Raw genomic sequence first — 26,032 nt, 5'->3', positions numbered from 1 at the left:
AGAAAGGAAGTTGGTGGTACTTTTGCTACATGGGAGGAAATATATCCTTTTTCTTTTTCATACGTTTTTATAGTATCAATGAAAAGCATCGGGCTCAACCTCGCCATGTGTTTAGTTACTCGTTTGGAACAGATCTCCCTTTCATTGTCCTAACTGCTGCACATGTAAGAAACGTTTATCCAAATGTTTTTTAGCATTAGGGGCACAGTCTGGAAATCTAAGGAAAAGTAGTAATTACTCATAAACCCTAAAAAATAATAATGTAAAGTAAATAACACAATCCACAAATGGTTTATGTTGGAATGAATGCATATATTTGAATATGTCCTGGTTTTTGCATAATGATGCAAACTCTTCTTCTGTCTCTATCTAGTAATTAGCGGTGGCGTTCAGCAACTTTCTCTGTACACTGTAAGTGGATGAGGGTGTATGGGGTTTGTTCACTGGGGTGTTAAAGATCACAGAGGAATATATCAGTCTTTGATGTTTAATTGTATTGTAAAACACACTTTAGAATATTTCTGCATAAAGTAGACTTCTGGCTGTGCTGTGCTTTGTGTTTGCTGTTTCTTTGTTTATTTGTTAGTATGTGCTGAGTGTCTGGAAGGTGTGTCTGCGTGTGTGTGTGTGTGTTTGTCCGTGCGTTCAAGTTTGTGTCTTGTCTCTGACTGTTTGTGCGACGAGATGTTTGTGCTTTTGTTTTTGTTTTTTTAGGTTTTTTGAGTCTGAGTTTTGTGAGGTTGTTGCTGGTGTATATTCAAATGAAAATGCATGTATTTCTTTTCCCCTTTATTTTCACACTGAAGAGAGAAGGATTTGATATCTGGGATGATGGAGCAGTCTGGAAAACGGTGTCAGTGTGAGGGCTCAAAAGACAAACTGAGGAGACAGATGCGCAGAAAGATAGAGGAAGACACACATGGAGAGAAATGTAGATAGAAATGTATTTGTGCTGAGTTGAGTTAGGAGCTGAGGCCTGTGATCAGGTATTTCTCACTAAAGAGTGATGCTTTGTGATATCATGCCTAACAAACTTGTGTAGATGAACAGGATGTCCTGCCTTGTTCCTGTATTCTCTTTCCTGTCTGGCCTGTTGATCGTTATGGGGGCTGCCTGCTGGGTGGTCTGCGCTCAGCAGTGTGCTGACCAAACAATCATATCGTCAGCAGCAGCCCACCTAAAGAGACCCAAAACACCTCGCCATACTTGAGGCCTGCTCCTTGAAATATTTGAGGAGGGAGCGTGTCCTGGGAGGTGAGAAGACTGGAGGACTGCAGGCAGCAGAGGACTCTGAGTGATAAGACAAACAGAAATATTTATAGTAGAACGGAGTTTGTATTTCTGTGTCCTAAACACTGAAAGGTTCAGATCAGGTTGAATACAACAGCATCACTGTCAAGACTGAATGTGTAATGTAATATTAGACTTAACATATTCATAAATTAGTTAATTACCTTCCCTTCCAAATACTTAAGAGAGAGAGAGATTTTGTTAAAAATGTTATTCACTATTAATGTAACAGTCTTGGCATAAATGTGTTGCACAGTAGTACCAAAATTAACTGAGAATCATTTAAGAGAGTTTTAATATTTAGTTTGAGAGAGTGTTTGCTCTCCACATGCATAAATCTGGTGACAGAAGGCGTATTCCATAATAAAACACATTGCCTGACCTGTGAACGGTGAGGGGCAACATCTCACCCACTAATATATTTTCAGTGAGAGTGCCTCCCCCTAAACCATTTCGCTTTGGTGTGGCTCACATTTGGACTACACCCAATACCAAAAAAAAAAAAAACAGAAAAGAGGTGTGGAGAAGGGGAGAGACTAAAAAAAAAATGTAGAAATGTTTTCCACTGCCTGTAATTTATCTTTGTCACAACTGCAACATAGCCGAGTCATTCTGCAACGCAGTCCGTTGAGACGCACAGAGGTAGCTCTGTGCCTTGGCCTCACTCAAGCTCACATCCATCTGAAACCCCTGCTCTCTCGGCTGCCACAATCTGCGCCACTGCCGCCACTGCTCCCCATCCACGCTACTGCTGAGCATTGCTATCGGGTATTTTTAGCAGATCTTGTGTTCACACTGGATTCTGAGAAAAAAAAAGACTGGATTTTTACCCAGTCAGACTTTGGTGTGATTTAGCTCTTGTAATGAAATGGTGTCACACTAAATTTCCCATAATAGGCTGTGCGATTGATATATCTATGTCATTTTTCTGCTCTAAGGAAGAGTAATACAGTCTTAAATACAATGCTTATTTTTCACCATAGATTCTCAGACATCTAAGCAAAGTCTGTAACATCAGGAGGTTTACTGTTCAACTCCGAGGGGATCATGCTGTTGAAAATCCTGTTAACACCACCTAAGTTGAGAAAAAGCTATATAAGAATCCACACTCAGAGCTCTCCCTCTTTTGCAGCGCATGCAGCTTAACCAGGCGATGTCCTGCCAAAGTCCACACCAGTGTTCCTTTCCACTGTCATCTGTGCCATTCCCACACCAAAGGCCAGCCTGTAAAAGAATGCGCCACACAGGACTGTTTTGAACGCTTACATTACTCAACTGACCAAAAGCATCAGGAAAAAACAGGACAAAGAAATGAGAAAAAGTACTTTGCAGCAATGTCAAGAAAAGAAAAAAATGAATAGTGTTCAAACTTCTAAGCTAAAGTGTATTTGAAAACAAACTTAATAACGCACAATAACATACAGCAATATGAAGTGCCCTGAGGGTGGAGAAGGGTGAAGCAAACCCCCCCCCCCCCCCCCCCCAAAAAAAACACACACCCTTTTTCTCTCACTCTCTGTCAAATTATTATTTTTTTACATTTCTTTCGGCCTGGCTCTTTCTGCCTTGTGATGTATGGCTTTTTCCTACACTGGCTCTTCCAAAGTGCGGCTTGTGATGTCATTAATTTTATTCATACTTTATGGATGCTCTGTCTGGAAAAAAAAAGGAGAGAAAAGGGTGAGGGACGATGTGAGGAGAGAGGGAGGATGATAGAAAGAGAGGTCTGGACAGGCAGAGTGAGAGAAAAAGAGAGAGAGAGTGGAGAAGAGATGGTGTTGCGGAAGGAGATTTTCAGTGCAGTTGCATGTATAATGAATGAGGGGGCACTTTGTTTGAAACTCCAGCCCGGCGCTTCACTTCAAGGTTTGCTGGGCAGAGTGGGGCCTTGTGATCTCACACCAGCCACTCTCTTTATCCTGCCAATAGATGCTTTCACCTGGCACTGTGGTTCGACCCAGTGGAAAAACAAATAACCTTGTGTGTGTGTGTGTGTGTGTGTGTGTGTGTATAAGAGAAACAGAGAGAGAGAGAGAAGAGAGCACTGACAATGGAACAAGGGGTTGGGTGGAAAGGGTGAGGAGGGGGTGAGAGAGGAAAGAGGTGAGTTTGTATAACAGCAGCAGCGCAATGACGCCCAGACGATACTGAGGAGAATACTGGCACCTAGCCCACACTTACTAAATAGTGCTCTCTACAGAAATAGCTCTGCCTTGATATTGACTTTTGTCTGCTGTGTATGTGTGTGTGGATTTCTGCATGCTCAGTAGAAGGACATTGTCTAGTGGGGAGTTTTTCACTTTGGATCTCTTGTTAATTTCTGTATGGCGTGTTTGAGTTTCTTTTTTTGGATCCACAAGTTTGTGTTTGTTTGCCTTTAAGTGTATGAGTATTAGCCCTTATTATTTGTGATAAAAATGGCCTCTGTCTTATTTTTGGCCCTGTGCTGGACTCATGGTTGTATAAATAGCTGAGGAAGTGTGGGGGATACCTGCCGTGTCTCCAGTCTCCCTTCAGCATAGTCCCAGTGCCTCTACGTCACATTCATCCAATGCCGGCCCACTCCGGGCTTCGACTGAGCAGCCCCCTCGAGGGTAGAGCAAACAGGATGGGGCTCAAATTGAGGGTGTGAGAAAATCTGTCTCTGGAGTAAAACACTAAAGGGATTGCAGTTTGGCATGAGCAGCCTTAACTCACGCTGTCAGATTTTGTAATGTACTAATATTAAACACTACAAGTTAATGTCTTTTTACAAATACTGAGCGAAGTACAGGGTTTCAGAGAAGTGTCTTCAAATTGTCTACGAGTGTAAGGTCATAGGGTGGTTTTCTCTCCTCCCTGCCATCTGTATGCCGAGGTGTCTTGTTAATTTCATTTCGGCATCTCAGGCATATGCCATGTGAACAGCAGTGAGAGTGTTAACTTTCTCTCTTTGCTTCACTGCTGTACACTGTTTCCCTCACATTCTGCTCTCACTTTCTTTCGGGATGATCTGGGCTCTGGAATGATGGATCACAAAAAGTGTGAACATACTATTGCTCCACTGATAATGCTCTTAGATTAGATAGAAAATGTTTATTGTGAAAAGGTTCGGATTAAGTATCAAACATAAGTATCTGGTAGAAAGTGGAAAAACAGTGTATAGGCCTGTAATTCTTATTAAACAAGAGAATCATCCTTGCTCTATGCAAACCAGCGATATTGTTCAGCGTTTAAATGAGTGGCCTCAGCATCCTGGTCCCTCATAATAGGGCCCCTAATCATATTGAGAGTGGGACAGAAATTGAGAAACAGAGAGGTAGAACTTGAAAAGCTTTACTGCCCTTGGTGGACTGTCTCTTTACAGAGCTAAATAGAAATTATTCTTTTTTTCCCAAATGCGCACCCCCCCACCCCCATCTCTATGAGGGGAATTGTGCTGCCTGTTATTAATGTGCTTTTGACAGCTTAATTTGATAAGCGGGCTACTTGTTAAAGAAGCCTTGGATTGTTCTCATAGAAAGAACACGCCTTTTTTCCCTCCCATGTTCTTCAAAATGTTGCCGCACAGTCTGTCGATGACCCAGTTCTGAGAGATGGTCGAAAACAAGGAAGAGCTGTGCAAAATCCACAGGGAGAAGGAAGGAGAGAAGGCAAGAGGGTAGCGGAGAGGGGGAGAAAAAGGATACTATAAGTAAAAAGGCATTTGTGGGAAGTTATCTGAAATGCTTCTCTTTCTTCTCCCACCGTCTTGCCTCCTCCCCACTCTTCCTCCTCCTGCACTAAGCAACCTACCTTCTTGGGCTCCTCTTCCGTGTAGTCTAATCGGAAGAGAAATGCTGGGAACGATAACAGGGATTAGCTTCCACTGCTCGCCAGCTCCCCTTGGTTAAGTACATGTGTAATGACTTGTTTATTTGGGATAATGCACAGTAGGCGCAGCAGAAGCCCAGAGCTGCCTTCACCTCTTACACAGACACATACGTAACAGAAATATGTACATGAAGTGAGACACATGCAGTTATGCCGCAATGCATGCAGCATATGTGGTGTTAACACTGAGGTGTATAGGTATGTGCAAATACATATATTCACACACTTAAGCACTCAAGCCTCCTACAAACACAGCCACCTATACAAATTCCCACACACAGCTGTGATGCAGGTCACTTGCTGTGCAGAGTTGTACACGGGGAGAAAAATGTGTAGTTTACAGTTGGAGGACAGGGTTGACTGTGTGTGTGTGTGTGTGTGTGTGTGTGGGTTGGGGGGGGGGGGGGGGGGGGGGGGGTCGGTGGGTGGATGGGGGAGCTAACGTTCTCAGGCCTACTTTGGGTCATAAGGCCAAGGGATTTTTCTCAGGGTGGAGAGAAGGGGAAGAAATTGAATGATATGAGAAAAAATGAAGGGAAGGAACCAAAAGAAGGAAAAAGGATATGATGTGCCCACTAGTATGTGCGCGTGTCTGATGCTCTTGTGTGTGTGCATGCACCAAGTTTATGTGTATGTACATGAAGTGGAAAAAGCTGTTGCCTTGTGGAGGGGACGTGATCTGCTATCATTAGCTGGGGGGCGAGGGGGTGGTAGTAGGAGGGGGCAGGCGAGGTTATGTGAACGGTGCAGCTGTGCTCGCAGCAAAGGGATTTGAGTGGAGGGGGGGAACTCCAGGCAGCCAGGTCCTTCACTGAACCACCAGCTCCCAACACAGAGAAGACGAGAAGAGAAAAATTCAGTGAGCCTTGTGAACCAAACACAACTTGCCGCCCCCTCTGTCCATCGTCTCTCCATCCCCCACTTCTCCACTCTAGCCTTTTACTTCCCAAATAGGAAAAATAAATAAATAACGATTGATGCTTGATGGCAAAGATAGGAGTAGAAGAGAGAGGAAGAGGAGGAAAAAAGAAACAGTCATGATTTATATATAATGTAGGATGTGCTTTTCTGTTGGCCATTTGTGGTTTTACTTCCCGATTTCATAGCTGATTTCAGTCAAAATAACTTTCATTTAATAACAATAACTAATAATATTTATTGTTGTAATAATAGAAATAACAATAATAATATTTTGCTTATTTCCAATTACTTTAATAGGAATACTGGATTATTGTTTAAGTTTGCTGCCTTTTTGTTTGGGGGATTTCCCCACGACTTGACGTACAATTCTAAAATCACTGAAATTTGTTTAAAGCTTCCCTCCCCGCCTCTCCTATTTTTCTCACTGAACGAGTCGAAGCCCGCGTAGGGAAGAATGGCGCGGCAGACGAAGACCCAAACTTGCCTGTCAGCCTGTGTGATCTGTCGCTGTAGAAAGACAAGGCAGAGGTGGCTGAGATACGACAGAACACAGAGTGGCATCGGCGTACACTGCTAATGCATTCAGCCTGCCACTGTATGCAACAACAAGGCAAAATATCACACAACTCACTTCACAAGATGTTCCTACAACAACAACATCAACAATAAGACATATAAATGCACACCCGCACACACACACACACACAGTCACACACAAGCGTGCATACATGCATAAATAACTACACACAGCATGTTAAAAACCAACCATGAGGAACATGAATTTGAAAGCAAACAAACAAGTCAGAATGTAAGCAGCTAGTCTGTGACTTTGTGACAGAAAAATAAATGAAAAATGAAAATAACCCTAAATTGCTGGGGTGCAAAAAAAGTAGGAAAATAGAAGTTTTTGTCAGAATTTAGCATAACTGTGAATTACATCAAGCATAATGGTGAGCCCTGAACTAAAAATAGAGCATGGTCAAACAGCAGTAGCGCTTTGGCAAGAGGGGTCATCTCTGTGTGATACAGTGGCCTTCACTGTAGCCACATATTGACAGCAGAGGCACTATGCCAAAGCTTGTAGCTTCACAGCAGTAATTTAATATTTGTTTGTCTCTATTATTTCATTCTCCCCCTCACTCCCTCTCTTGCTTATGGGGGTTAAGTAACAGTAAGCTTTATCAGATTACTGGGTCTGAGGTCTCTTTCAAACCTCTCTTTGCCATCTTGATTTTGTGCAGCTGTGCAGACTCTTTAATCATACACTATCTTTTTTCACTCACCCTCCCCTCCTCTGCTCCCTTCTTCTTGTCCTCCCTCCTCCCTTAACATATGTTAATTGGCTGCTTTCTGTGACAAATTACGAGCGCTCACTTTGATGAGGTCGGGTTGTGATGGTGCTGGGAGTGGAGTACAGTAGAACTGCCAGACCCTTGCCGGTTCCCCCTTAACCACTCCAAAAAGGAACACAGCACCCAGCCGATGACTAATGAGAGGCTTGGGCTAGGTCTGGCCCAGCTTTGGCCTTGGTGGGGCCACTCCCCTAAACAGAGGTTGATCTGTAGGTACCGTATGCAGCCACACGTCCTCCACACTCCATACAACCTTTTGCCTCACCAGCGCTCCTCTGGGAACTGTAGAGCTCTACGAGAGCAAAGAGTTCAAACTATTGTTAAGAAAAAAAAAAGAAAAAATCTTTTTTTAACTGAATTTTCTTATGACTATGTCCCTTTTTTATCGTCAAATAAATTGAGAAATATTTTAATGTAGATTACTTTTTAAAACATTTGGAAGGCACCTTCATTTGACAGAGTAACGTAAATAATAGATGCAGAGCAAACGTCTTGTGTCTCAAGTTTATATTTTATGTGTGTGTGTGTGTGAGTGTGTGTGTGTGTGTGTGTGTGCACGCCTGAAAACATTACTTAAACAAACACTAACAGTGGAACAATCTTTGTTCAATGATGCACAGCGTCAACAGGAAAACAATGCTCACCAGTAATCAGAACAATCAGCTTGTGGTAACCCAAAAAAAGGACTGAACCTGACATCATCCTTGTGGAGTTTTTTTTTATATTTCTGTAGTTGGGTGGTGGGTTTAAAAGTCTGTCTCTATCTTTTTTCAATCTGTCCTACTACAGCTTTTGCTCCGTCCCTCTCTACCTCTGTCTCTCCTTCTCTCTGTCTCCTCCGTTCTCTGTTACAATCCCACTCTCTCCAAGCTCAATGATCTAGGTTACTTGGTTTTTCTAGCAGAGCACTGGGACCAGAGGAAGAAGAAGTAGAAGAAAAAAACAGAAGGTCAAAACTATGAAGGACATCATTGTTGAAATGTGCAACCTTCTATTTCTCTTCAAATTACCCACATGCTGTGTATAGACTCAAAGCGGAGCTGTGGCTCTCACTTCAGCTCAGCAAGGCTGTGACCATGACATGTTATAGTGTCACAACAAGAGGGAGTCCTCTTTACAAAGTTAATTTTAAGGGTTATTTTGTTTTTCACTTCTATACACATCCACAGCAGAATCGCAACTTGCCTAGTGTATACTTGATAATTATGCTGTATCCTTTTTTTTTTTTTTTTTGGCATGTATATTAGTTGTGGCACTCAGCACATTGAACCTAAGTGGACAGATATGTGGAGAAGATAGATCATCAATGGTCAGCATCCTCACTTTTGGCTTTTTTGGTCAGAACCTAAAATATTATCAGTTTCGGGTAATAGTATCGTTGTGGAATCTAAAGTTGCTGATGAAGCGAAACGAGGGAAAATAGTAAATTCCACAACTTCCCTATAGATATGTCAGTACCCATATGCTGACTTAGTTACAACAAACATCCAAAAAGGGAAATTATTTTATTCCCATCAGCCATTATGCAAAACGGATAATAACGCACAAGCATGCATGCATTTCCATACCCACCGAGTTGACAGACATTTTCAAATAGAAATGCAAACACACACACACACACACACACACACACACACACACAGGCATGGTGAAGGGGGTGACAAAAGGAAGCTGGTGAAGAATAAGGAAGTGGTTGCATGAGGGTTAGCCATGTTAGCATTATCCTGAGGGCCTTAATTGAAGCCAGGGGGAGCATTTAATAATTGCTGTCAGAAGATCAAATTTAATTCTCTTCTCTTCACAGCCACTACTGCTGTAGGGTAGAGTGAAACAAATTGTCATCAGAGATTTGTAAATGAACAAAGCTTTTAATTAGAGTGATTAGAATGCTGTGGCAAAGAGAAACAGTAAGGAGTGGGGGTGTGATGAAATCATCAGCGGATCATCTTAACCATGATGTCTGGTGTTGATACAGTGGTGGGGTGTGTTTGCTGTGCTTGAACATCAGTGGCCCAAGCAGCAACAGACCGTAAACCTCAGTTCTAAACATCAAACTTGGAGACACACAAATACACATACTCTCTGAAATCCCCCCCCCACCCACCCACACTGGAGAATGTTGCTAACATCCTGAGACATTGTCATACTCGACAGGGAACATAATTGGGTGAATATGTCAATGCTTTGTGTTCTTAGTGACATGACTCCCGGCTGTTCCTGTGGGGGATGGGTACAGTAATTTATGGGTTTATGCAGCAATGCCACTTAATTCATTCATTGTTCATAATGGGGATGTATTTTTATGAATATAATATACTTAACAAAGGTATTATGTATCTGTGCACTTAGATGTACAATTGTGAGTAAGATATCATTTATGTTTGTGTTCAATTGCTGTTCCTGTCCCTTTAATGCCATCAGTTGGTTACACCTGGGTCCTGGCTCACAGGGTCCTGAAAACATGTGAGTTGAGACAGTGGTTTACACTCATTGAAAAACATGCTTCAGAGCTTTGTAAATGACTTACAATGGCTGGAAAGTAAGTGTGTGTGTGTGTGTGTGTGTGAGAGAGAGAGAGAGAGAGAAGGGAGAGGAAGAAGTGAAAAGAAACTGTGAGAGTCTTGATAAAGTGAAACTTTGGTGAACTTATTTATGTTTAAACATCAGATGTGTGTATTACCACAATCTGCACCACTTCCATATTCAAAACCATTCAACACCTGTAATTTTTATCACATCAGCCGCACTCCATTCGTTTTCCACCTCCTGTGGTACGTCTCTGTTGATTTGTTTCTTTTTCATTTTTTCTACAGTATCTCTTCTTTAAACTTGAATGCATGCACTGCCCCTCTTTATGCACATGCTTTGGAAAGACTGAATGCACTAAATGGTGATTCACTCCAGCCTTTCTGGGGCCTCTCCAAATTGTGGCTCGCCTTTGCTTCTGCTTTTTCTTCTCTTCTCCTTTTTTTTATGATACTATTTTTCCCAGCTTGGCACAAGAGTGTGTGTGGCAGGTTTGTCATTGCTGTCCTCTAAGTTTATTCATTTATCACTTAAAACTATAAGCCGCTGTCACAATAAAAATCTGGTGTAAATCAACAGGGAATGCCTTTTTAACCATAAGGGCAAGCCTCTATCCCTGTCTATCTTGCTTCGCCTCGCTATCCCATGTACCCTCTTGCGCATCTGCCTTTGGACGAGCAGCTGTGGCTTTACAGCCCTTGGCCTCCTTTCAAACAGGGAGGTTGACACATTTTGTCAAGTCATTTCGTCCTTGGGCTAGTCACCAATGTGCTATGGAAAGATGGCTCTCACCTGTCTTTATACTGCCTCTGACGGATGGCTACCTGTCTCAATTGCCGCCCAAGGCCCTTGTTTGCTGGTGCTGAGTGAGACATGCAGCTGCCCAAACGAAGGGCAGGGCTTTGGACTCTGTTTCTACCCACTCATAATGATTACATGACACAACAAAGCAGTACCCAGAGCTATCCGTGCTCTTAAGCCTAAAACCCGTACTGTACCAGAGTGAATTAAATTTTTCAGTGTCTTAAAATCAGAAAGTTTTTGTGTCTATAATAGAACATTAAATATAAGATATTATCTGTAACAACACAATTTTGTTGAGATAAATTGGAAATGCATACTTTTTGTCTTTGAGACAGGATTCTTAGATAATAAATAAACATTGTATTTTTGGACCGTTTTAAGAAAAAAACTACAAAAATTGTTTTATTACTGCTAATATTGTGACTAAGTAGAGAAGAGTGAAATGCAGGAAAACATTGTCGCTAAAGTAAGTCTTAAAAGAAGTTGTTTCTGTTTATATGCAGTTATCATCTGCTGTCCGAGATAAAAGTAAAGACTGGCAATTGGATTTTGAATCCCAATTTATACTTTGTTAACTTAGTGATTTGGGGAAGGAAGCACCTTTAGCACCTTTGATTGTCTTTGCCTGTTGATGTCATATCCTTCCGCTGAGCTCTCTCTGTGTGTGTATGTGTGTGTGTATTTCCCGTCTTCCTGTCCTCCAAGACCCTGGGGCAGAACCATTGGATTGAAGGTTAAGAGGAGAAACAGTGCTGACAGAGTCTCATTATTATAAAATCAATTAGGTTTAAAGTTGAGGTATAAAGTTTTAAGTTGAGTAATTGGCTGAATTGGGGTTGGCGAGGAATTGAGAGCTCATCTTGTAGCACTTGAGCTGCTACTTATTACAACATACTTTGTTCCATAATGTCAATCACACTTACTAGTGTTTGACAGAGTGGATAAAACTTGTCCTAAAACCACATGCTAGTGGCTCACTTTCCTTCTCATCAATAGACAGGTGTCTCTGTTCTAAGGCACGTAGAGATTGAAAATAGAATACACGTGAAACCGCTTCTGTCTCACTAATGATCCAACTAAACCATGAGCTAATAGAGAGAGACAGGTGAAGACATATCCTCCAACGTAAATACAAGAGCAGACACACACACACACACACACACACACTGCCGCCGCTCAAATTCAAGTTTAGCTAGAGCGCTCAGTGGGAAAAAAGGAATGAACAAATTATAAGATGATCCACCACTATCACTCTAATCCCCAGATGTACATGTTGCTAATCTCTTTAGCTGCTAACATGTTAAATTAGCCCTAATATCTGTTGAGATTCAGAGCCATAGAGGCCCACCTACGCATGGGCTACCGCCCAGGTTTAGGTCACTCTTCTCCCCCAGCACTCTAAAGAGATACAGACATTAGAGTGGGGCTGGTGGGGGTGGAGGGGGTTGAGGGAAGTAGCAGTGATAGCCATTCGTCACCCTGCCTATCTCGCTCTGACAGATGGGGAGTGCGGCATGCCACATAGAGGAGTCACTGCCTGTAATGACATTAGAGGCACAATGAGACCTGATACACATTTTTCTGTTCCCATCCTGCCTGGCCATCGACTCGCTCCTTTGCTTGATCCTTCCCCTCCTCTCATTTCTGCTGGTACATCTCCATCTATCCTTACAAGAGATAAAGTGTTGTGTACCACGATTTCTAAATCAAAAGCACACACATAAACACACTCACAAACATATCCTCATGTATACCTGCACACAAACGCACACACATAGCTACAGCAAAAACACAAAGACGAAACCTCCAAAGAAAGAAATGAAGGGGGAAAAAAAATCTTCTACATGACAGAAATGTTCAAGTAAAAATTTTGCACTGTGAGTGTGTACTGACATTCAGATTGTATTTGGAAAACTGTATTAAAGCACTTTTTTTCTCCTCCCCCTTCAAGGAAATGGGAGTTTATTTAAAAAGAGAGAGCGTTTATTTAATGTATGATACACCTCCTAAAAGGTTTACTTACTGCAGTGTAATATGTTATTTCAAATTCTCCCAACTACATTTCCTAGGAGGATAGGGGATACTGGCATATATATATTTTTTTTTCAGGACACGCTATTACCAAATGTGTTGCAGATGTACCATGAGCCGAGGCTGTGCTGTCGAGGTGGGGTTTCTTGGAGAAATATTGCCAATCCTGTCATGATAAATCACCTTCACCAATTTGCTATAAGGTATAGAATTAGGATTTGAGAACGTCAGCATCAGCAGATTTCTGCACGCATTGCATTTACAGGAGTGTCAGTTTCATTTTTAACATTTTCCCCTCACAATTCTCTGAATGGAGAAATAATGTCTACCACACAAATAGGCGTGATTATGTTTTTGGAAATAGAGTTCATGTAAATTTGTTCTCATTTTTTTGTCATGTCCCTTCTTCTGGTTTCCAAAACCAAACATTGTGAACATGAGTCAAGGTAAAGTTCCTCTTTTTGTTGCCCCCTTGGTTTATAGTCGTCTTTAGTATCTGTCCTCAATAAAAAAGTCACATTAACAAGCACCCTACAGACTGTCTATTAGAATGTGAAAAAGCGCCATGTGCTGTATATTAGTTTTTAGTGACTAAACACTTGGGAGTGAGGCGACCTAGAATCAAGCCTTGTGGTGCAGTGTATATGTTCTCATCGTCCTCTCAGCTCTACTTCTGAGACACACAGAGAGAGAGAATGCTCATTAGATCTATGTGCTGAATCGCTGCTCCCTCTCCATCTCTCCCATCCTCCCCCAGCCTTCATCCCTCTCTCTCTCTCCGTCCGTCTGCTTAACAGATGGGAGGGTCGTGGGTACAGCTCTTCCCCTCCCCTCTGGAGAGGCCTGGTGCCTGTTCAAAAGATTCCTCTTTATGCTTCGCTCTGTTTTCCTGTCTTCTCTCTATTTCTCTGTTTTTCTTTCTCTGTTATCTTTCTATTTCATTGTCACCTCTCCAACTCAGAGCACGGAGACCCAGGATATAAAACAAGCAGAGGAGCAACCATTGTTATTCTGTCTGCTCTGTGCCAGCGTGCTCTCTGACCTTAGCAGTCGCCTGCTCCTGCTTCCTTCCAGTTACCAGGCTTGTTTGAATACAGACAAACCATTTGTCAGACTACACAAAGAACATAAATATTTTTAATTTTTTTCCACAGCTCATTCCCCTCTTTATCTACACCTTATTTTAGGATTAGCAAATGGGCTTAATGCGTAGAAGCTTGTTAGTTCTTTCTTATCTCTCCTCATTTTCCCTCTTTTTACTTTCTCACCTCGTTTGCCCTCTCAGCATCAGGTGTCAAAGTCAGCCCCCTGAGAAAATTTCTTATTGAGGACTACTGTCCATTGCCACTTGACCATGTTCACTAAGATGTGTTTGTTCTCTGCAGTTTCCTTCTTTTCAGTCATGGCGTCATGAGTCTAAATTGGATTGAGTGATTCAGTGGTAATCTGTTAAGTTAACTGATGCTCTATTCACCAATAGGGAAGAAGACATAAGGTGGCCCACTGAGGAGGTGGGCAGGAGATCTCATCCAGGAGCTGCCTGGCACTCATATGGGACGGGGGCGGGTGTGAGGAAAAAGTAGGGGTGGTGACAGGAGAGGGGGGTGGGAGAAGGGACACTGAGAAGGGGACTTGCAACGTTGTGTAGGAGGAGGTAAATGAGGCAACAGTGCGAAGGAATGGGGGGGTGGCTGCGGCGGTAAGGCACTGACATAGGGCTCAGCGGCAGCAGAGTCTCACCTCAGGGAGCGTTGGCTGGTGCTGGGAGCCAAACGCAGGGATTAAATGTTCAGGACACGGGCTTAGTCTTAGTTGTTAATGTTACATAAGGCCTAAGGTGTTAGTTGCCCCAGTGGGTGTTGACATTGAGAGGTTCAGCTCAGCTCATGGGGCTGTGGGAGGAATGAGGAGGAGGTGGAGCCCAGGAGGCAGGGATCACAGAGGTAACGCCTCCTTGTTTGGAGCATTGCCCAGACTGGGTAGTGTTGTGCACAAAGACTGGGAGGGGATGTTGCTGTCAGCCAGTGATTGAAGTATGCCGACTTGATTGATATCCTTGTCTGGCTGTCTTGTGCCAAGCGCCTTAGTGTTGGCTTGTAATCCTAGTTTGTCTGACAACATCCTCCTTTGTCTTCTTCTAGATGGAAGGGTGTGTTTGGGCAAAGCAATGCTAAAATGTTTTAGATAGCCTCTTCAGAGCTGCCACAGAGTTATTTTAGATCTTGTTATTATTGTGATGGTGCAGTATGGCTGTTGTTCTAACTGCCAAATGAAGCATTTATGTTTGTATCTTATTTCTTCCATAAGTGGGCGTATTCCAAACCATCAACTCAGGAAGTTTTTTGTCATGTATTTTATCATTGTTCAAATTGTATTGTTTCTCTGTGTTTCTATTTTGTGTGGTGGAAGTTATTGGCAGAGCATTTTTTAATTGGTAATTCTTAAAAACTAAACATGTGTACTAGATCGGGGTTTTGCATATAGACATTAAAGGCCAACATCATTGTAATGTTTGTTCTAACTAAACTGAACGCTCTCTACTGTACATTCAAGCAGGTAGTATTCAAGCACATGAAAAGATCTACATTTGTGTGCTCCTGCTACAGGCCTAACTGTATCCCTGGACGTCCCTATTGCGCACTTTCATTATCAATGTCCTACTCCCTCGCACAAAGAGGTCAAGTGCGTAGCAGTGTGCTGTGCTCACCCCAGGGGTTTTGCAATTCCTTGTGCTTTTTTTTGCAAGTTACTCAATAAATACATGGATTCAGGTTAGAGGAAGATAAAAAAAAAAGCAGAGAAAAGAAAAGGAAGTGCATTGCAATGCGCATGGATGTGTGTGGGAGCATGCAGAGGAAATAATATGAGAGAGTGAGGAAGATAGCAAGGGTGTATGAGAGAAGAGAGAGGGAGAGAGTGATAGAGAGGGAGACTGAGACTGACATGTCTTTTGGTAAAGCGGTGTCGTCTTCCACATCACTGTCTGATGCTTGTGCTGCCAGGTGCCGGAAATCTGGTTCAGAAAGGAGAGAAGAGAGAAGAAGGGGAAAGTAGAGAAAAAAAGGCAGGGTAGATGGAGGATTTTTTTTTTATGTGACGGCGCTGACAGCTCCCCTGCATTGCACTGAGCTTAAATAATGGGATGCTCATTTGCATAACGAGGGACGTTATCACCTCTACTGTCAAAAGAAAACACAACAACAGTTCTTCTGCTCCTCCCTGAGATAGATTGGGTTGGCCTACTTTAGCACTCTGGAGAGATGCACTGGAGCTCTGGCTTAGCCAAGCTCAGACAAGAACACACACACGTATGCACATACATGGACACACAGTCACTCACTCACTCAGGCAAACTTTTTGGGAGCGCAGCTTTCTCCTTTGTACACACAGTCCAGCCCAACCATTGCTGGCATCCACTCCTCAAACACAGTTATAGACACAATTAGTGGTGCACACATGATGAAATGTTCAAGTGCATGCTCCTTACATGGACTAAGTTCATGTTGTTATTTTGTTTAAAATTTTTTTCTAAAAAACATTTGACTGTGTTTCAAAAGATGACTCTTAAAACACTGGCATTGTTGCATGTTTTCTTTTTTCAAAATCTCAGGAAGTGGTAAGACTGAGCTTGGCTTTACATCTGTATTCATTCCTACAACTCACATCTGCCATTTTGGAGATGAGCTGCAGATAGAGTTGAAAAACCTGAGTCTGGCACTTCCACTGTCAATACAGTGCAGTTTCGTGGGAAGAAACAAAATGTGTTTCTCAGTCTGGAGGTAATGTTACAGTGTTGGTGATTAGAGCATTTAAGTTAGCGGCACTTCCAAAACACTGTCAAACTCTCTGTGAAGAAGGCGAGATCCTGACAGTGCTGTCTTCTCTCATACTCTGTGCCTGAGAAAAAAATGCAAAAACTGATTTGCATGATATCGACAGTGAAAAACACAGCCGTTCTCACAACATTGTTGACAGATTCTTTGTCTTTCTTCACCCTCCCTTGTGGCCACCATGATGCCACTTTTATTATTTTTTCTCTTGGTATTTTGCTATATTTCATTACATTTAATACTTATCTTCTCCTCCCCCCCTCCCCTTCTCTTTCTTGCAGGTACGGATGCAGCAATCTTTGACTTGATTGGAACAAAAGGAAAACAAAAAAAGACATATAAAGGCAGAGCAGAAAAGAGAAGAGAAGAAGAAAAGTAAGACGAAGAAGTGAAGAGGAGAGAGAAGAAAGCATAAAGTACTTTATAAAGAGGAAAAAAAGAAAGAGACGGGGACGATGGGGAGGAAAAAGATTCAGATCACGCGGATTATGGATGAACGCAACAGACAGGTAAGTCCCTGGGGGATGGGAGGATGGATGAGTATGAGGGTGGGGGAAAGGAGGGGTGGAGAAGGGAGGAAGGAGAAACACCCTACACCCCACATAGCCCTCAATAGTGAAGGTCTTTTGGGAGTCTGGGCAATATGTGAATTGGGGGACAGAGAAGTGTGTGCACGGTTATTGCTTTGGGTGGAAGAGCTCCATTGGCTTATAAAGGCAGGTTTGTTTCATCTCAGTCCGACAAACCAGTGTCAAGGCACCAGGAAAACATTCCTTAAAATGGATTTGCATAAGAACATTTGTAATGTAATTACTAAAATTTAAATTGCCTCTAAATCCTTGGTAATATCTGTCAGTCTACAACCTAGATTAATTTATTTGTATGTGTCACAGACCTTTGTTATTGTCCAAAAGAAGTAAAAAAAAAAACAAAAAACAAGTCATTCAAAACTGTGTGCTTGAGTTTGTAAAAAATAAATAAAGTAACAACAACAAGTTTAACTATATCTTGACCATCGTGTTGGACTAGACAAGCACTACAGCGAGTAAAGGGATTTGTCTCTGGGTAATGTGTGATGGTCTACGGCACAAGCGAATAAGCTAATCCAGGTTGGAGAGTGACGAACATTATGTGTGAGTAGAGAGAAAGTATTGTTGGTTTAGGGTCTGAATAAGGATTGTTAAAAATACTTTCAATTTAAAAAAACGAAGAAAGTTATCCTTTTAAAAACACTTTTTCCACTTCCAACCAAAGTGTATTTCATTTGTGAACTTAACCGCACACCAGACTCCAGAGTATAAATCAGTGTAACAGTCTGGGCATTATATGCCTGTCAACCTCCATGTGACTCTTTGTGTTAATGATGTTATATAAAATATAAAAAAGATTTTGCATCGAAACATAATTCACATTTCCGATAAAAATGTAAGCCCATTTGCAGTTTAGTTGCACAAGAACTTACATTTTAGGAGGTCGGGCATAATTACAACTGAAACACCCTTCACACCCAACCACTCACACCATGCCAGCCAGTTTAGCTCACTGGCAGTGGAATATTACCGGGCACAGGGTGGTAGCATCCCAAAGACAGGGTGGGAGAAAATATAAACGACTAAAAAGAGATGGGATGGTCTACTGTGACTCACTGGACTGGGCCAGCAGGGTGGAGGTGAAGGGCAGTCTGGGAGACAAACACTGACAGAGTACTTTTCTTGAGCTAAATCAGTGACCATTAGACTGCTGTAACTTTCCTCTACCTAGTACACAAGGTACATTTTCACAAAAAGTTCTGAGTTAAACAATTACTTAACAACTACACTACTTAACAACAGCTGGCATCACTTGAGACATAATAAATTGTGGACAGCGTGATTCAAGCAGACACTACCATCTGTGGCAGGAAATAGATAGAGACAGAGCTATCTCACTGCCCTCGAGGTTCACAATCGATCACTTCCTGTGGCACAACTGACCACTGACACTTTGTCAGTTTCCTGCTAGCCCAATTGGATCCATACGCTGATAATGTGGCCCCTGGATCACAGGTCAAACATACACTCAGGCAAACACTCCATTTCTAAACTGCTGAATAGTTACTGTGTGATATCCACAATAATGCTCTACAACCTTTGGTCACAGTGTACTTTATTAAACACAATAGGTTTAGCCAAAGGAAAATTACTTTAAAGTGGCCAAAGGAGATGATTGGGCAATGCTCAAGGAGCAGACTGTGAGCCTTGTCATAACTGATTTCACTGAATGTGATTTTAAGTAACAACAGGATATAAAGTAGGGAGTGAAAAAGTAAATGTACCTGAGCTGCAGAAGCAACTTACTGGGTCATAGTGGCCCACCTCAGAAAGAGTGTGTTTAAAGTTGCAGATGCAGCACAGAAAACAGAATAGAATGGACATACATATAAAGAAAAAGAAAGCAGGGAGGGTGTGTGCAAATGTGTGCTTATATTCTAGATAATGCATTTGTTATTGAACGAGAGACAGGCAGACAGAGAGACAGAACAAGAACAAGCAAAAGGTCACAGAGTTTTAGATGAGGACTTAAGCTATCATGTTGCAGCAGCACCCATACTTCCTCCTTGCTGTTATCTCAGCCCTTCTTTCTCATCCTACCTTGGACTGGGACCGCCAATTGCACCAGGCACTTTGGCTCCTGAGGATAAGGAGGGAAAGAGGGAGACAGGAAGGACACCTGAGGGGAATCGATGTCTGAGATATCCGGGCTTTACTTACAGGGAAAGGAGGAGGGAGGAGAGGAGATGAAGAGGAGAGAAGGGGTTCAGGGAAAGGGAAATCAATATATCACTGGATTTTGTTGTTTTTAACTATAAAGTGATAGATTACTTGCTAAGTAGTTGTTTTACTCAAATAGTGATTTCTACTAATACGATGTCTCTAAATCACGTGGAAAATGCCACATGCATCTGGTGTCATTCAACCTAAGACTAAATAAATGACATCACTACATTTTGTTGAGGCGGACATCACAAGACAGAAGCAGACACAGAAAATTTCTTCTTCTTAAAAAAAAAAAAACCCCAAAAAACGGAAGCTTTGGTTTTGCATATTTTCACTTCCTTTTTGAGGAAATGTCCCAGAGCCCAAGCCAAATAAACATCAGAGGAGTTTGTATAGTGTTGCTTTCAGCCATAAATTCTTTACATACTTTTGTGTTTTAATATGTAAATAGTTTTTCTTGCTGTTGGATGGTCTTTTGTATTAAACAGATTCATTCTGAGCAAAATATATTATGAAAGTGATATTTAACATAAAATCCATCCAACAGTATTTATATTTGCAATAAACAAACAACTTCTACAATTCCTGTTTTATTTAAAAATAGTAAAATAAAACCTTTGTTTGTACATCCTGTCATTCCTATATGTCTTCATACACACATTAAACTGCAATTCACTGTAGAGTGGCCCCACTCTGTGTGGCTGTCAACACTACCTTACCACCTACAGGGCTACACTGCCCTCACTGCATAGGCAGCATGGTAGTGGGCATTGGGCCTGGCTCTCTTTGGGCGGCCACTTTGGGCTGCCACCCCCCAGGTCCCGAAACACTTCCCCAGAGCATGGGCAGAAGGACTGGGCCTCCCTGGCGTTGACTGGTTGCCCGGAGCTCTGGACAGTGGACAGCAGTGTGTAAGCCTGGCTCCAAGCCCCCTGACCACTCAGACCCTCTCCCAGCCTCGGGCACATGAAAGAGGCCCCTGTGCCATAAACTCATGGGCTGCACACAGAGAGCAGACTCTCCTGCCTCAGTGTATATGTACACATACACACACACACACACAGGCAGGGAAACACACCTAAAGTAAAAGATGTATGCACACATATGTGTGTGTGCGCACTGATCTTAATAATCAGACTATACACATTATAGACACATTTTTAGATGCTGCATTTAGTGTTTAGTGAATGCAGCATAGACACAGACTGTGTGTAAACACATGTACACATCTAAAACACATGTATCTCCTTCATCTTCGGGATCAACTAATTTACTGCAATTGGCTCTAATTAGTGTTACCTCTCCAACCAGTACACTCAGTGGGCTTAATTCAGGCTGGCTTGTTTGTTCAAATCAGTGTATATATGTGGGACATGTGGATTCCAAGGGGTGAGGGACCCAGGGCAAAAGGTTAAACATGGATCAGGTCATCAGTCACAGGAAGTAAAACAACAGGATCTCTCAACTGCCACAAACAACAATCACACTAACACATACTTGGATGGAAAAGGATTTTAAAAAGTGCATGTTTTTATGTCTGCTGCATACGTCTCTCTTCCCTCCCCATCTTCACTGCAGCACTGCAGCTACAATAAGGGGTCTTTTTGTTTCTGCAACAAAGCATTCTTCTCTCTAATCAACAGTACTGGGGTGAGAAAATGTGCGAGTGAAATTAACAGCAGGAAAATAATGAGGCCCACAGGGTAGCTCCTCACCCCTGCACCCCTCCTCTAATTCCCTGTTTCCCACCTTCTATCATCTGCTTCTTTTACCACAGCGAGTGGCACTCTTCTCTGTCATATGATCAGCGCTGCGAGACCTCACGTGAAAAGGGCTCACTAAGCTCTCACCTTCTCTCCACTGTATTTCTTTATTATGTTTTGCCTTCTCAACTTATTTCTTGTTTTGTTTCTTGTTCACATGTTCTTCACATGGTTCGTTTTGCTCTCTTACCTCAACTTCAATTTTTCCCTGCACTAGAAAGTCTAAATGGTTTATTCAACATCCTCTCATTCCTTTGTCCGATTATTTTGGACTTTTAATCTTCAAAATAAATGTCTATTCTTTTATCAGTGTGCTTTATAATTTTATCAAGGTGCATTTTTATATTTTTAATTAATACCTAATTGCCTTTCCCTCTTTAAAATTGAGGGAGAGGCACTTAATCTGAAGGTGATTTATATCTTCTCTCACTTTTTCTGTTTTCCTTTTTTACTGGCACAAAGGTTTGAGCAGTGCTTATTAGACTTTGTTTCGTGCAAACTTGGGTTAATAGGGTCTTTATGCAGAAGAAATCACTGGAACAATTAGTCTTGGGAGGACATACAGTACAATCTTTGTAAAAAAAAAATCATGTTAAACCAATCAGCTTATTTTAGGAAGACAAGTGCTTTTCTACCCCAAATGAATGACAACAAAGTTATTTTTGTCATTCCGGCCACTAACTTGGGCCGTGCAATACAACATCCACTTTTTTTTTCTTTCTTTCTTTTTTTTTAGACAGTTGGTATATCCTTTTCCAGTTGTGGTTTTTCAGCATAAACAGGAACATACAGTGAAGGAGCTTAGCCAGCTATTTCAGGGCTGTTACCGAAATGTAATTACTAGGTCTGGTAAGAACAACTATCTAAACTGGCATGTATTTTAGGACATACACCTATAGCTAAACAGACACCACTCCTTCAGTTTCACAGGTTAGGTTGTAACAACTCAAAGTAGACACTTCAGATGGAGAAATCTTTGGAGTCTGTTGCCTCTTGTTCCTACTGTATAATGAAGGCCAACAGAAAAAGGATGATAAGTGCGGTTTTGAGGAGAGAGAAGAACATAGCATATATTAGATTTTGGACAAAACCTCTTTTGTTTTAATGCCCCTCTTAACAGCTTCTTTGGCTGTGAGGCAGAGTTCAGGCACAGGTCTTGGGCTCCTCTTATTCCTTTTGCGTAAGCCTGTGTCTTCCTGCTTGGACCCTGACAATGGGATAAGTGTTTGTCTCAAGACAAATTGTACTGCTCTATAGCTGACTGACATCTATGTATGTGTGTGCTTGCAAGTGTGTGTCCCTGCACGGCCATGTTTGGTTTGCTAACCAGCAGTTTTTTAGTGCTTGTCTCTCCACTCCTCCTTTTCCTCCACCTCCTCCTCCCCCAGGGAAGCAGGCAGGAGGTGGGGAGCAGAAGCGAAGCCATTGTGAAGGGGAAGCCACTGGCCTCTTCCTGTTATGAGAGGAAATGCATACAAATGTGCTTCCTGTGCGTCCGCCCCCTCTCTTCTCCCTCCTCTTCCCTCCTCTCTTTCTCTATCCTCTTTTGTGGCAGAGAATCACCACTATCCCTTTTTTCTTCTCATCCCTCTGTTTATCCTGTTTTTTTTTTTCTTATTTTTTGCTGGAGGAAATGTGACTGGTCAATTTTGGAGACTAGTTTTGTTTTTGGCAATTTCTATTGGTACCCTAAATGTAATTAATCCTAAACACATGAACATGCAGATATACATTGTAAAATGAAAGAAAAGCAAAGGTGTTGTAGTAAAATGTGTGTTTATTGGGTGTGTGAATGCGTCTAAGGGAACATTCCTCTAAATCTGTTCTGCTTATGCCGAAAAATATGGGAGAATGAATGAAGACTACAGTATTTGTTCATAAGGTTTATAGCCATTGGAATAAGTGAATACTCATTATATGACAAAGACTACTACACTGCTACATAATTGCCTCTATCCATTCTAGATGTGTCTTTCTGGATGAGTGTTTTGATCTTCTGTGTACTAGGAAAAGTGTGTACTATCTATTATTGGTGCTTTAAATGTTTCCATGCTTGTGTAATCTCTTAGAAGGTGCAGCTGTTGTTGTGAAATTTAGTTAGTTAGTGTTAATAGTGAAAGAATCTGTTTTGTTTTTATTTTTGTTTTATATGCAAACCCAGAATGCATAGTGTTAGACTAGTTTTGAAACATGTCTTGCTTCTTTTTACTTGACATATGTGTGTGTGGTTTTATAATTTTAGAGGCTAACCACTTCACAACGACACACACAGACTGTCCTAGAAGCACAATGGCAGTCTGAAAGTGTCCCATGATGCCATAATTTAGACTTTACCTTAATGTCTGCCATAAGTGGTCTGCAGAATTTGACTGTGTGTGTGTGTGTGTGTGTGTGTGTGTGTGTGTGTGTGTGTGTGTGTGTGTGTGTGTGTGCACGTACTGGTGCCTTTTAACAGTATGAATAGCTGCAAATGTGCTGTAATGTCATGCGCTCTGTTATTAATATAGTGATGTGTCTCACAGCACTCACCAAACAAAGTGAAACTTTAAATGCTCTGTCATTTGTTATGCTCACAAAGGAAGTTTTTCATCATAATTTATGACTTTACAAACACACAAACTATAAGCTTTTCAATAAAATGTTCTCATCTTGACTCTGTCAGATGTCAATGTAAATGTTTAAGAAGGTCAACCATTCATGGCATCAGAGTCCTGAGCAGTAGCTTCTCTGATATATGTCCAGTAGCTGCCGTGTGGTCTGAGTGAGCTGTTTTGAGCTTACACAGGAAATGCCAGTGATGACATCACTGGCTTGAATGTTGATGGGCTAAAAGGGTCACATGACAACATCATGCGAAGCCATGAAGTCATGGCTGTGAAATTTAATACTGAACATAAAAATTGCATAGCTGACAAATGATTACTTGTTTACTTGTAGGATCAAGCATGTAGAGTGCTGTATATATGCCCATGTATTTATGGATAAATGTGCATTGCGTTAGTATTATATGTGATTTGGAGGTAGCAGGTTGTACGTGTCAGATTGAGATGTGGAGGTGCAGTGTGATATTTATGTAGGTGTTATTGTTTGGTCAGTTAAAGCTTCATAATCACACTCATTCTCTTCCTGTGGTGTTGTTAAAGTCAGTCTAAGTGTGAATTATAATATGTGGGAAATGCATGCACGGATCCTCATTTAAAGTGTGAGGATCAAGACAAGTTGGAATGGATTCTGCTCTTCATTTTTACACATTGAAATGAGAGGCAGAAAACAAGTTTCTTCCAAGTTGCTTGTTACCCTATACTGCTGTTTTTGTAAGTGTGCGCGGTTATGGTTATTTGTGAGTGGACCACTGTTATCTGAGTCAGTACGGTCAGCCCCCTTCTGAGACTAGAAGCTCTTGACCCCATTTACACACACACACACACACACACACACACACACACACACACACACACACACACACACACACACACACACACACAGACAGCCCACTGTATGAGTCACTTGTCACCTTTTGAATTAAAAAAAAATTGTGGCTACGACTACTCCCACCACTGTTTGCTTCTTTAAGCATTTGGTTAGAGGTTGTGACTGGAAGGCTGCTACTTTAATCTCCAGGACAGACATGGTTGAATCTGGTTGGGACAAGTGAAAATGCAGTGCTTGCCCCTCCTTTATCAACACCCTTGTGGTGCCCTTAAGAAAGACATTTAACCCCAGCTAGCTCCTAAGTTAGACTGCGGTTGTAACGGACAGCTTCTAGGTGTGAATGTGTTTAACTGTGTTAATCTGATAAGGGTGGCCCTACAAAAAGAGTGGCAATAAATAAAGGTTGAAATAAAATTTAAAAAAATGGCCCCAGGGTGTGATTGACTAAGTGAGTGATAATGGACCTGGGCCGGCAGTGGGTTGTGCTCTGTGTCTGCCCCTGGTGCTCCTTGCATCAAAGCACAGGGGGAAGACAACACTCAACATGTCCTGTTTCTGAATAGCCTGCTTTGACCTACTGTTCTGTTTGTGTGTGTTTTGCATTGTATCTCTGCTGCTGGAAGGCTTGCAGACCCCTTTAAGATGCCTATGTTTAGTTTTTGGATGATAAAGCTAAGAGAGGGTTGGATATGACAATTAATCTTATTGTCATAAGATGTCTTTTGATCTTATAGTGTTGTGAATTAGGCTTCTTTTTCCACATTTCGGTATAACTGTGAAAATGTCAGCATGGTATTTAGAGCCCAGGGGAGCATTTTCATCTTGTTGTTGGTGAATCACATGAGGTGCAGACACTGGTTTGCGAGGAGTGAGAACACTGTCCGTGTCTTTGGTTTCAGTCTCTGCTGCGTGATCGATAGCTCTGCATGATGCAGTGACATCACTGGAAAACTTTTACATGGAAAGCTGGTCCAGGACTTGGCAGTTCATGCAAGGTTTTACCCATTCTTAGTAGAGAGGGAGATGGAGAAAAAGACAGGGTGGGGGTAAGGTATAGTTTGATATTCAGTTTCTCTCTTGCATCCTGGAAGATATGATTTCAGGAAATCTAAAACTATCTATCAATATCCATTCAATTCTATCTCCTCTTTCAGGGCTTGAAGTTGTAATGGGGACTGTGAAGGGCAATGCATGATAGAGTTATGCCAGAAATTATACATTCATGCCCCTGATCTTCCACAGCAAGATGAATCTCATTGATCTCTTGTTTAAAGATTTACTTGATTCCTACCATGTTTACAGTTTATTATTAAGGCCTCTTCACTCTGTATTTTTTGGCCCTACTTGTCAGAAGAGAAGAGACAAATATGCAGTTGATCAGTAAAGCGAGATCGTTATCTATCAGCTGGATATAGTTCTGGCAGTATTTCCTCTCAGTAAAAACTTACAGAGCTTACAGAGTCAATACAGAGCTC

At 41.8% G+C, this 26,032-nt stretch overlaps 1 protein-coding gene across 20 annotated transcripts in view; it reads left to right on the top strand.

Annotated features, from left to right (window-relative positions):
- mef2cb (myocyte enhancer factor 2cb) overlaps nt 1-26,032 on the top strand; it is a 71,135-nt gene that overhangs the window by 13,138 nt on the left and 31,965 nt on the right. For all 20 annotated transcript variants that reach the window (XM_067520153.1, XM_067520164.1, XM_067520162.1 and 17 more), the window contains one exon: nt 16,888-17,115. In XM_067520153.1, the coding sequence (XP_067376254.1) occupies nt 17,062-17,115 (54 nt within the window). In that variant the 5' untranslated portion in view covers nt 16,888-17,061. The remainder of the gene's footprint in view (nt 1-16,887; nt 17,116-26,032) is intronic.

The sequence above is a fragment of the Channa argus genome, chromosome 11 (genome assembly GCF_033026475.1).
Source record: "Channa argus isolate prfri chromosome 11, Channa argus male v1.0, whole genome shotgun sequence".
NCBI classification, from domain to species: Eukaryota; Metazoa; Chordata; class Actinopteri; order Anabantiformes; family Channidae; genus Channa; species Channa argus.
Note: the sequence above shows the minus strand (reverse complement) of the source record. Positions and strands in the feature narration are given on the sequence as shown.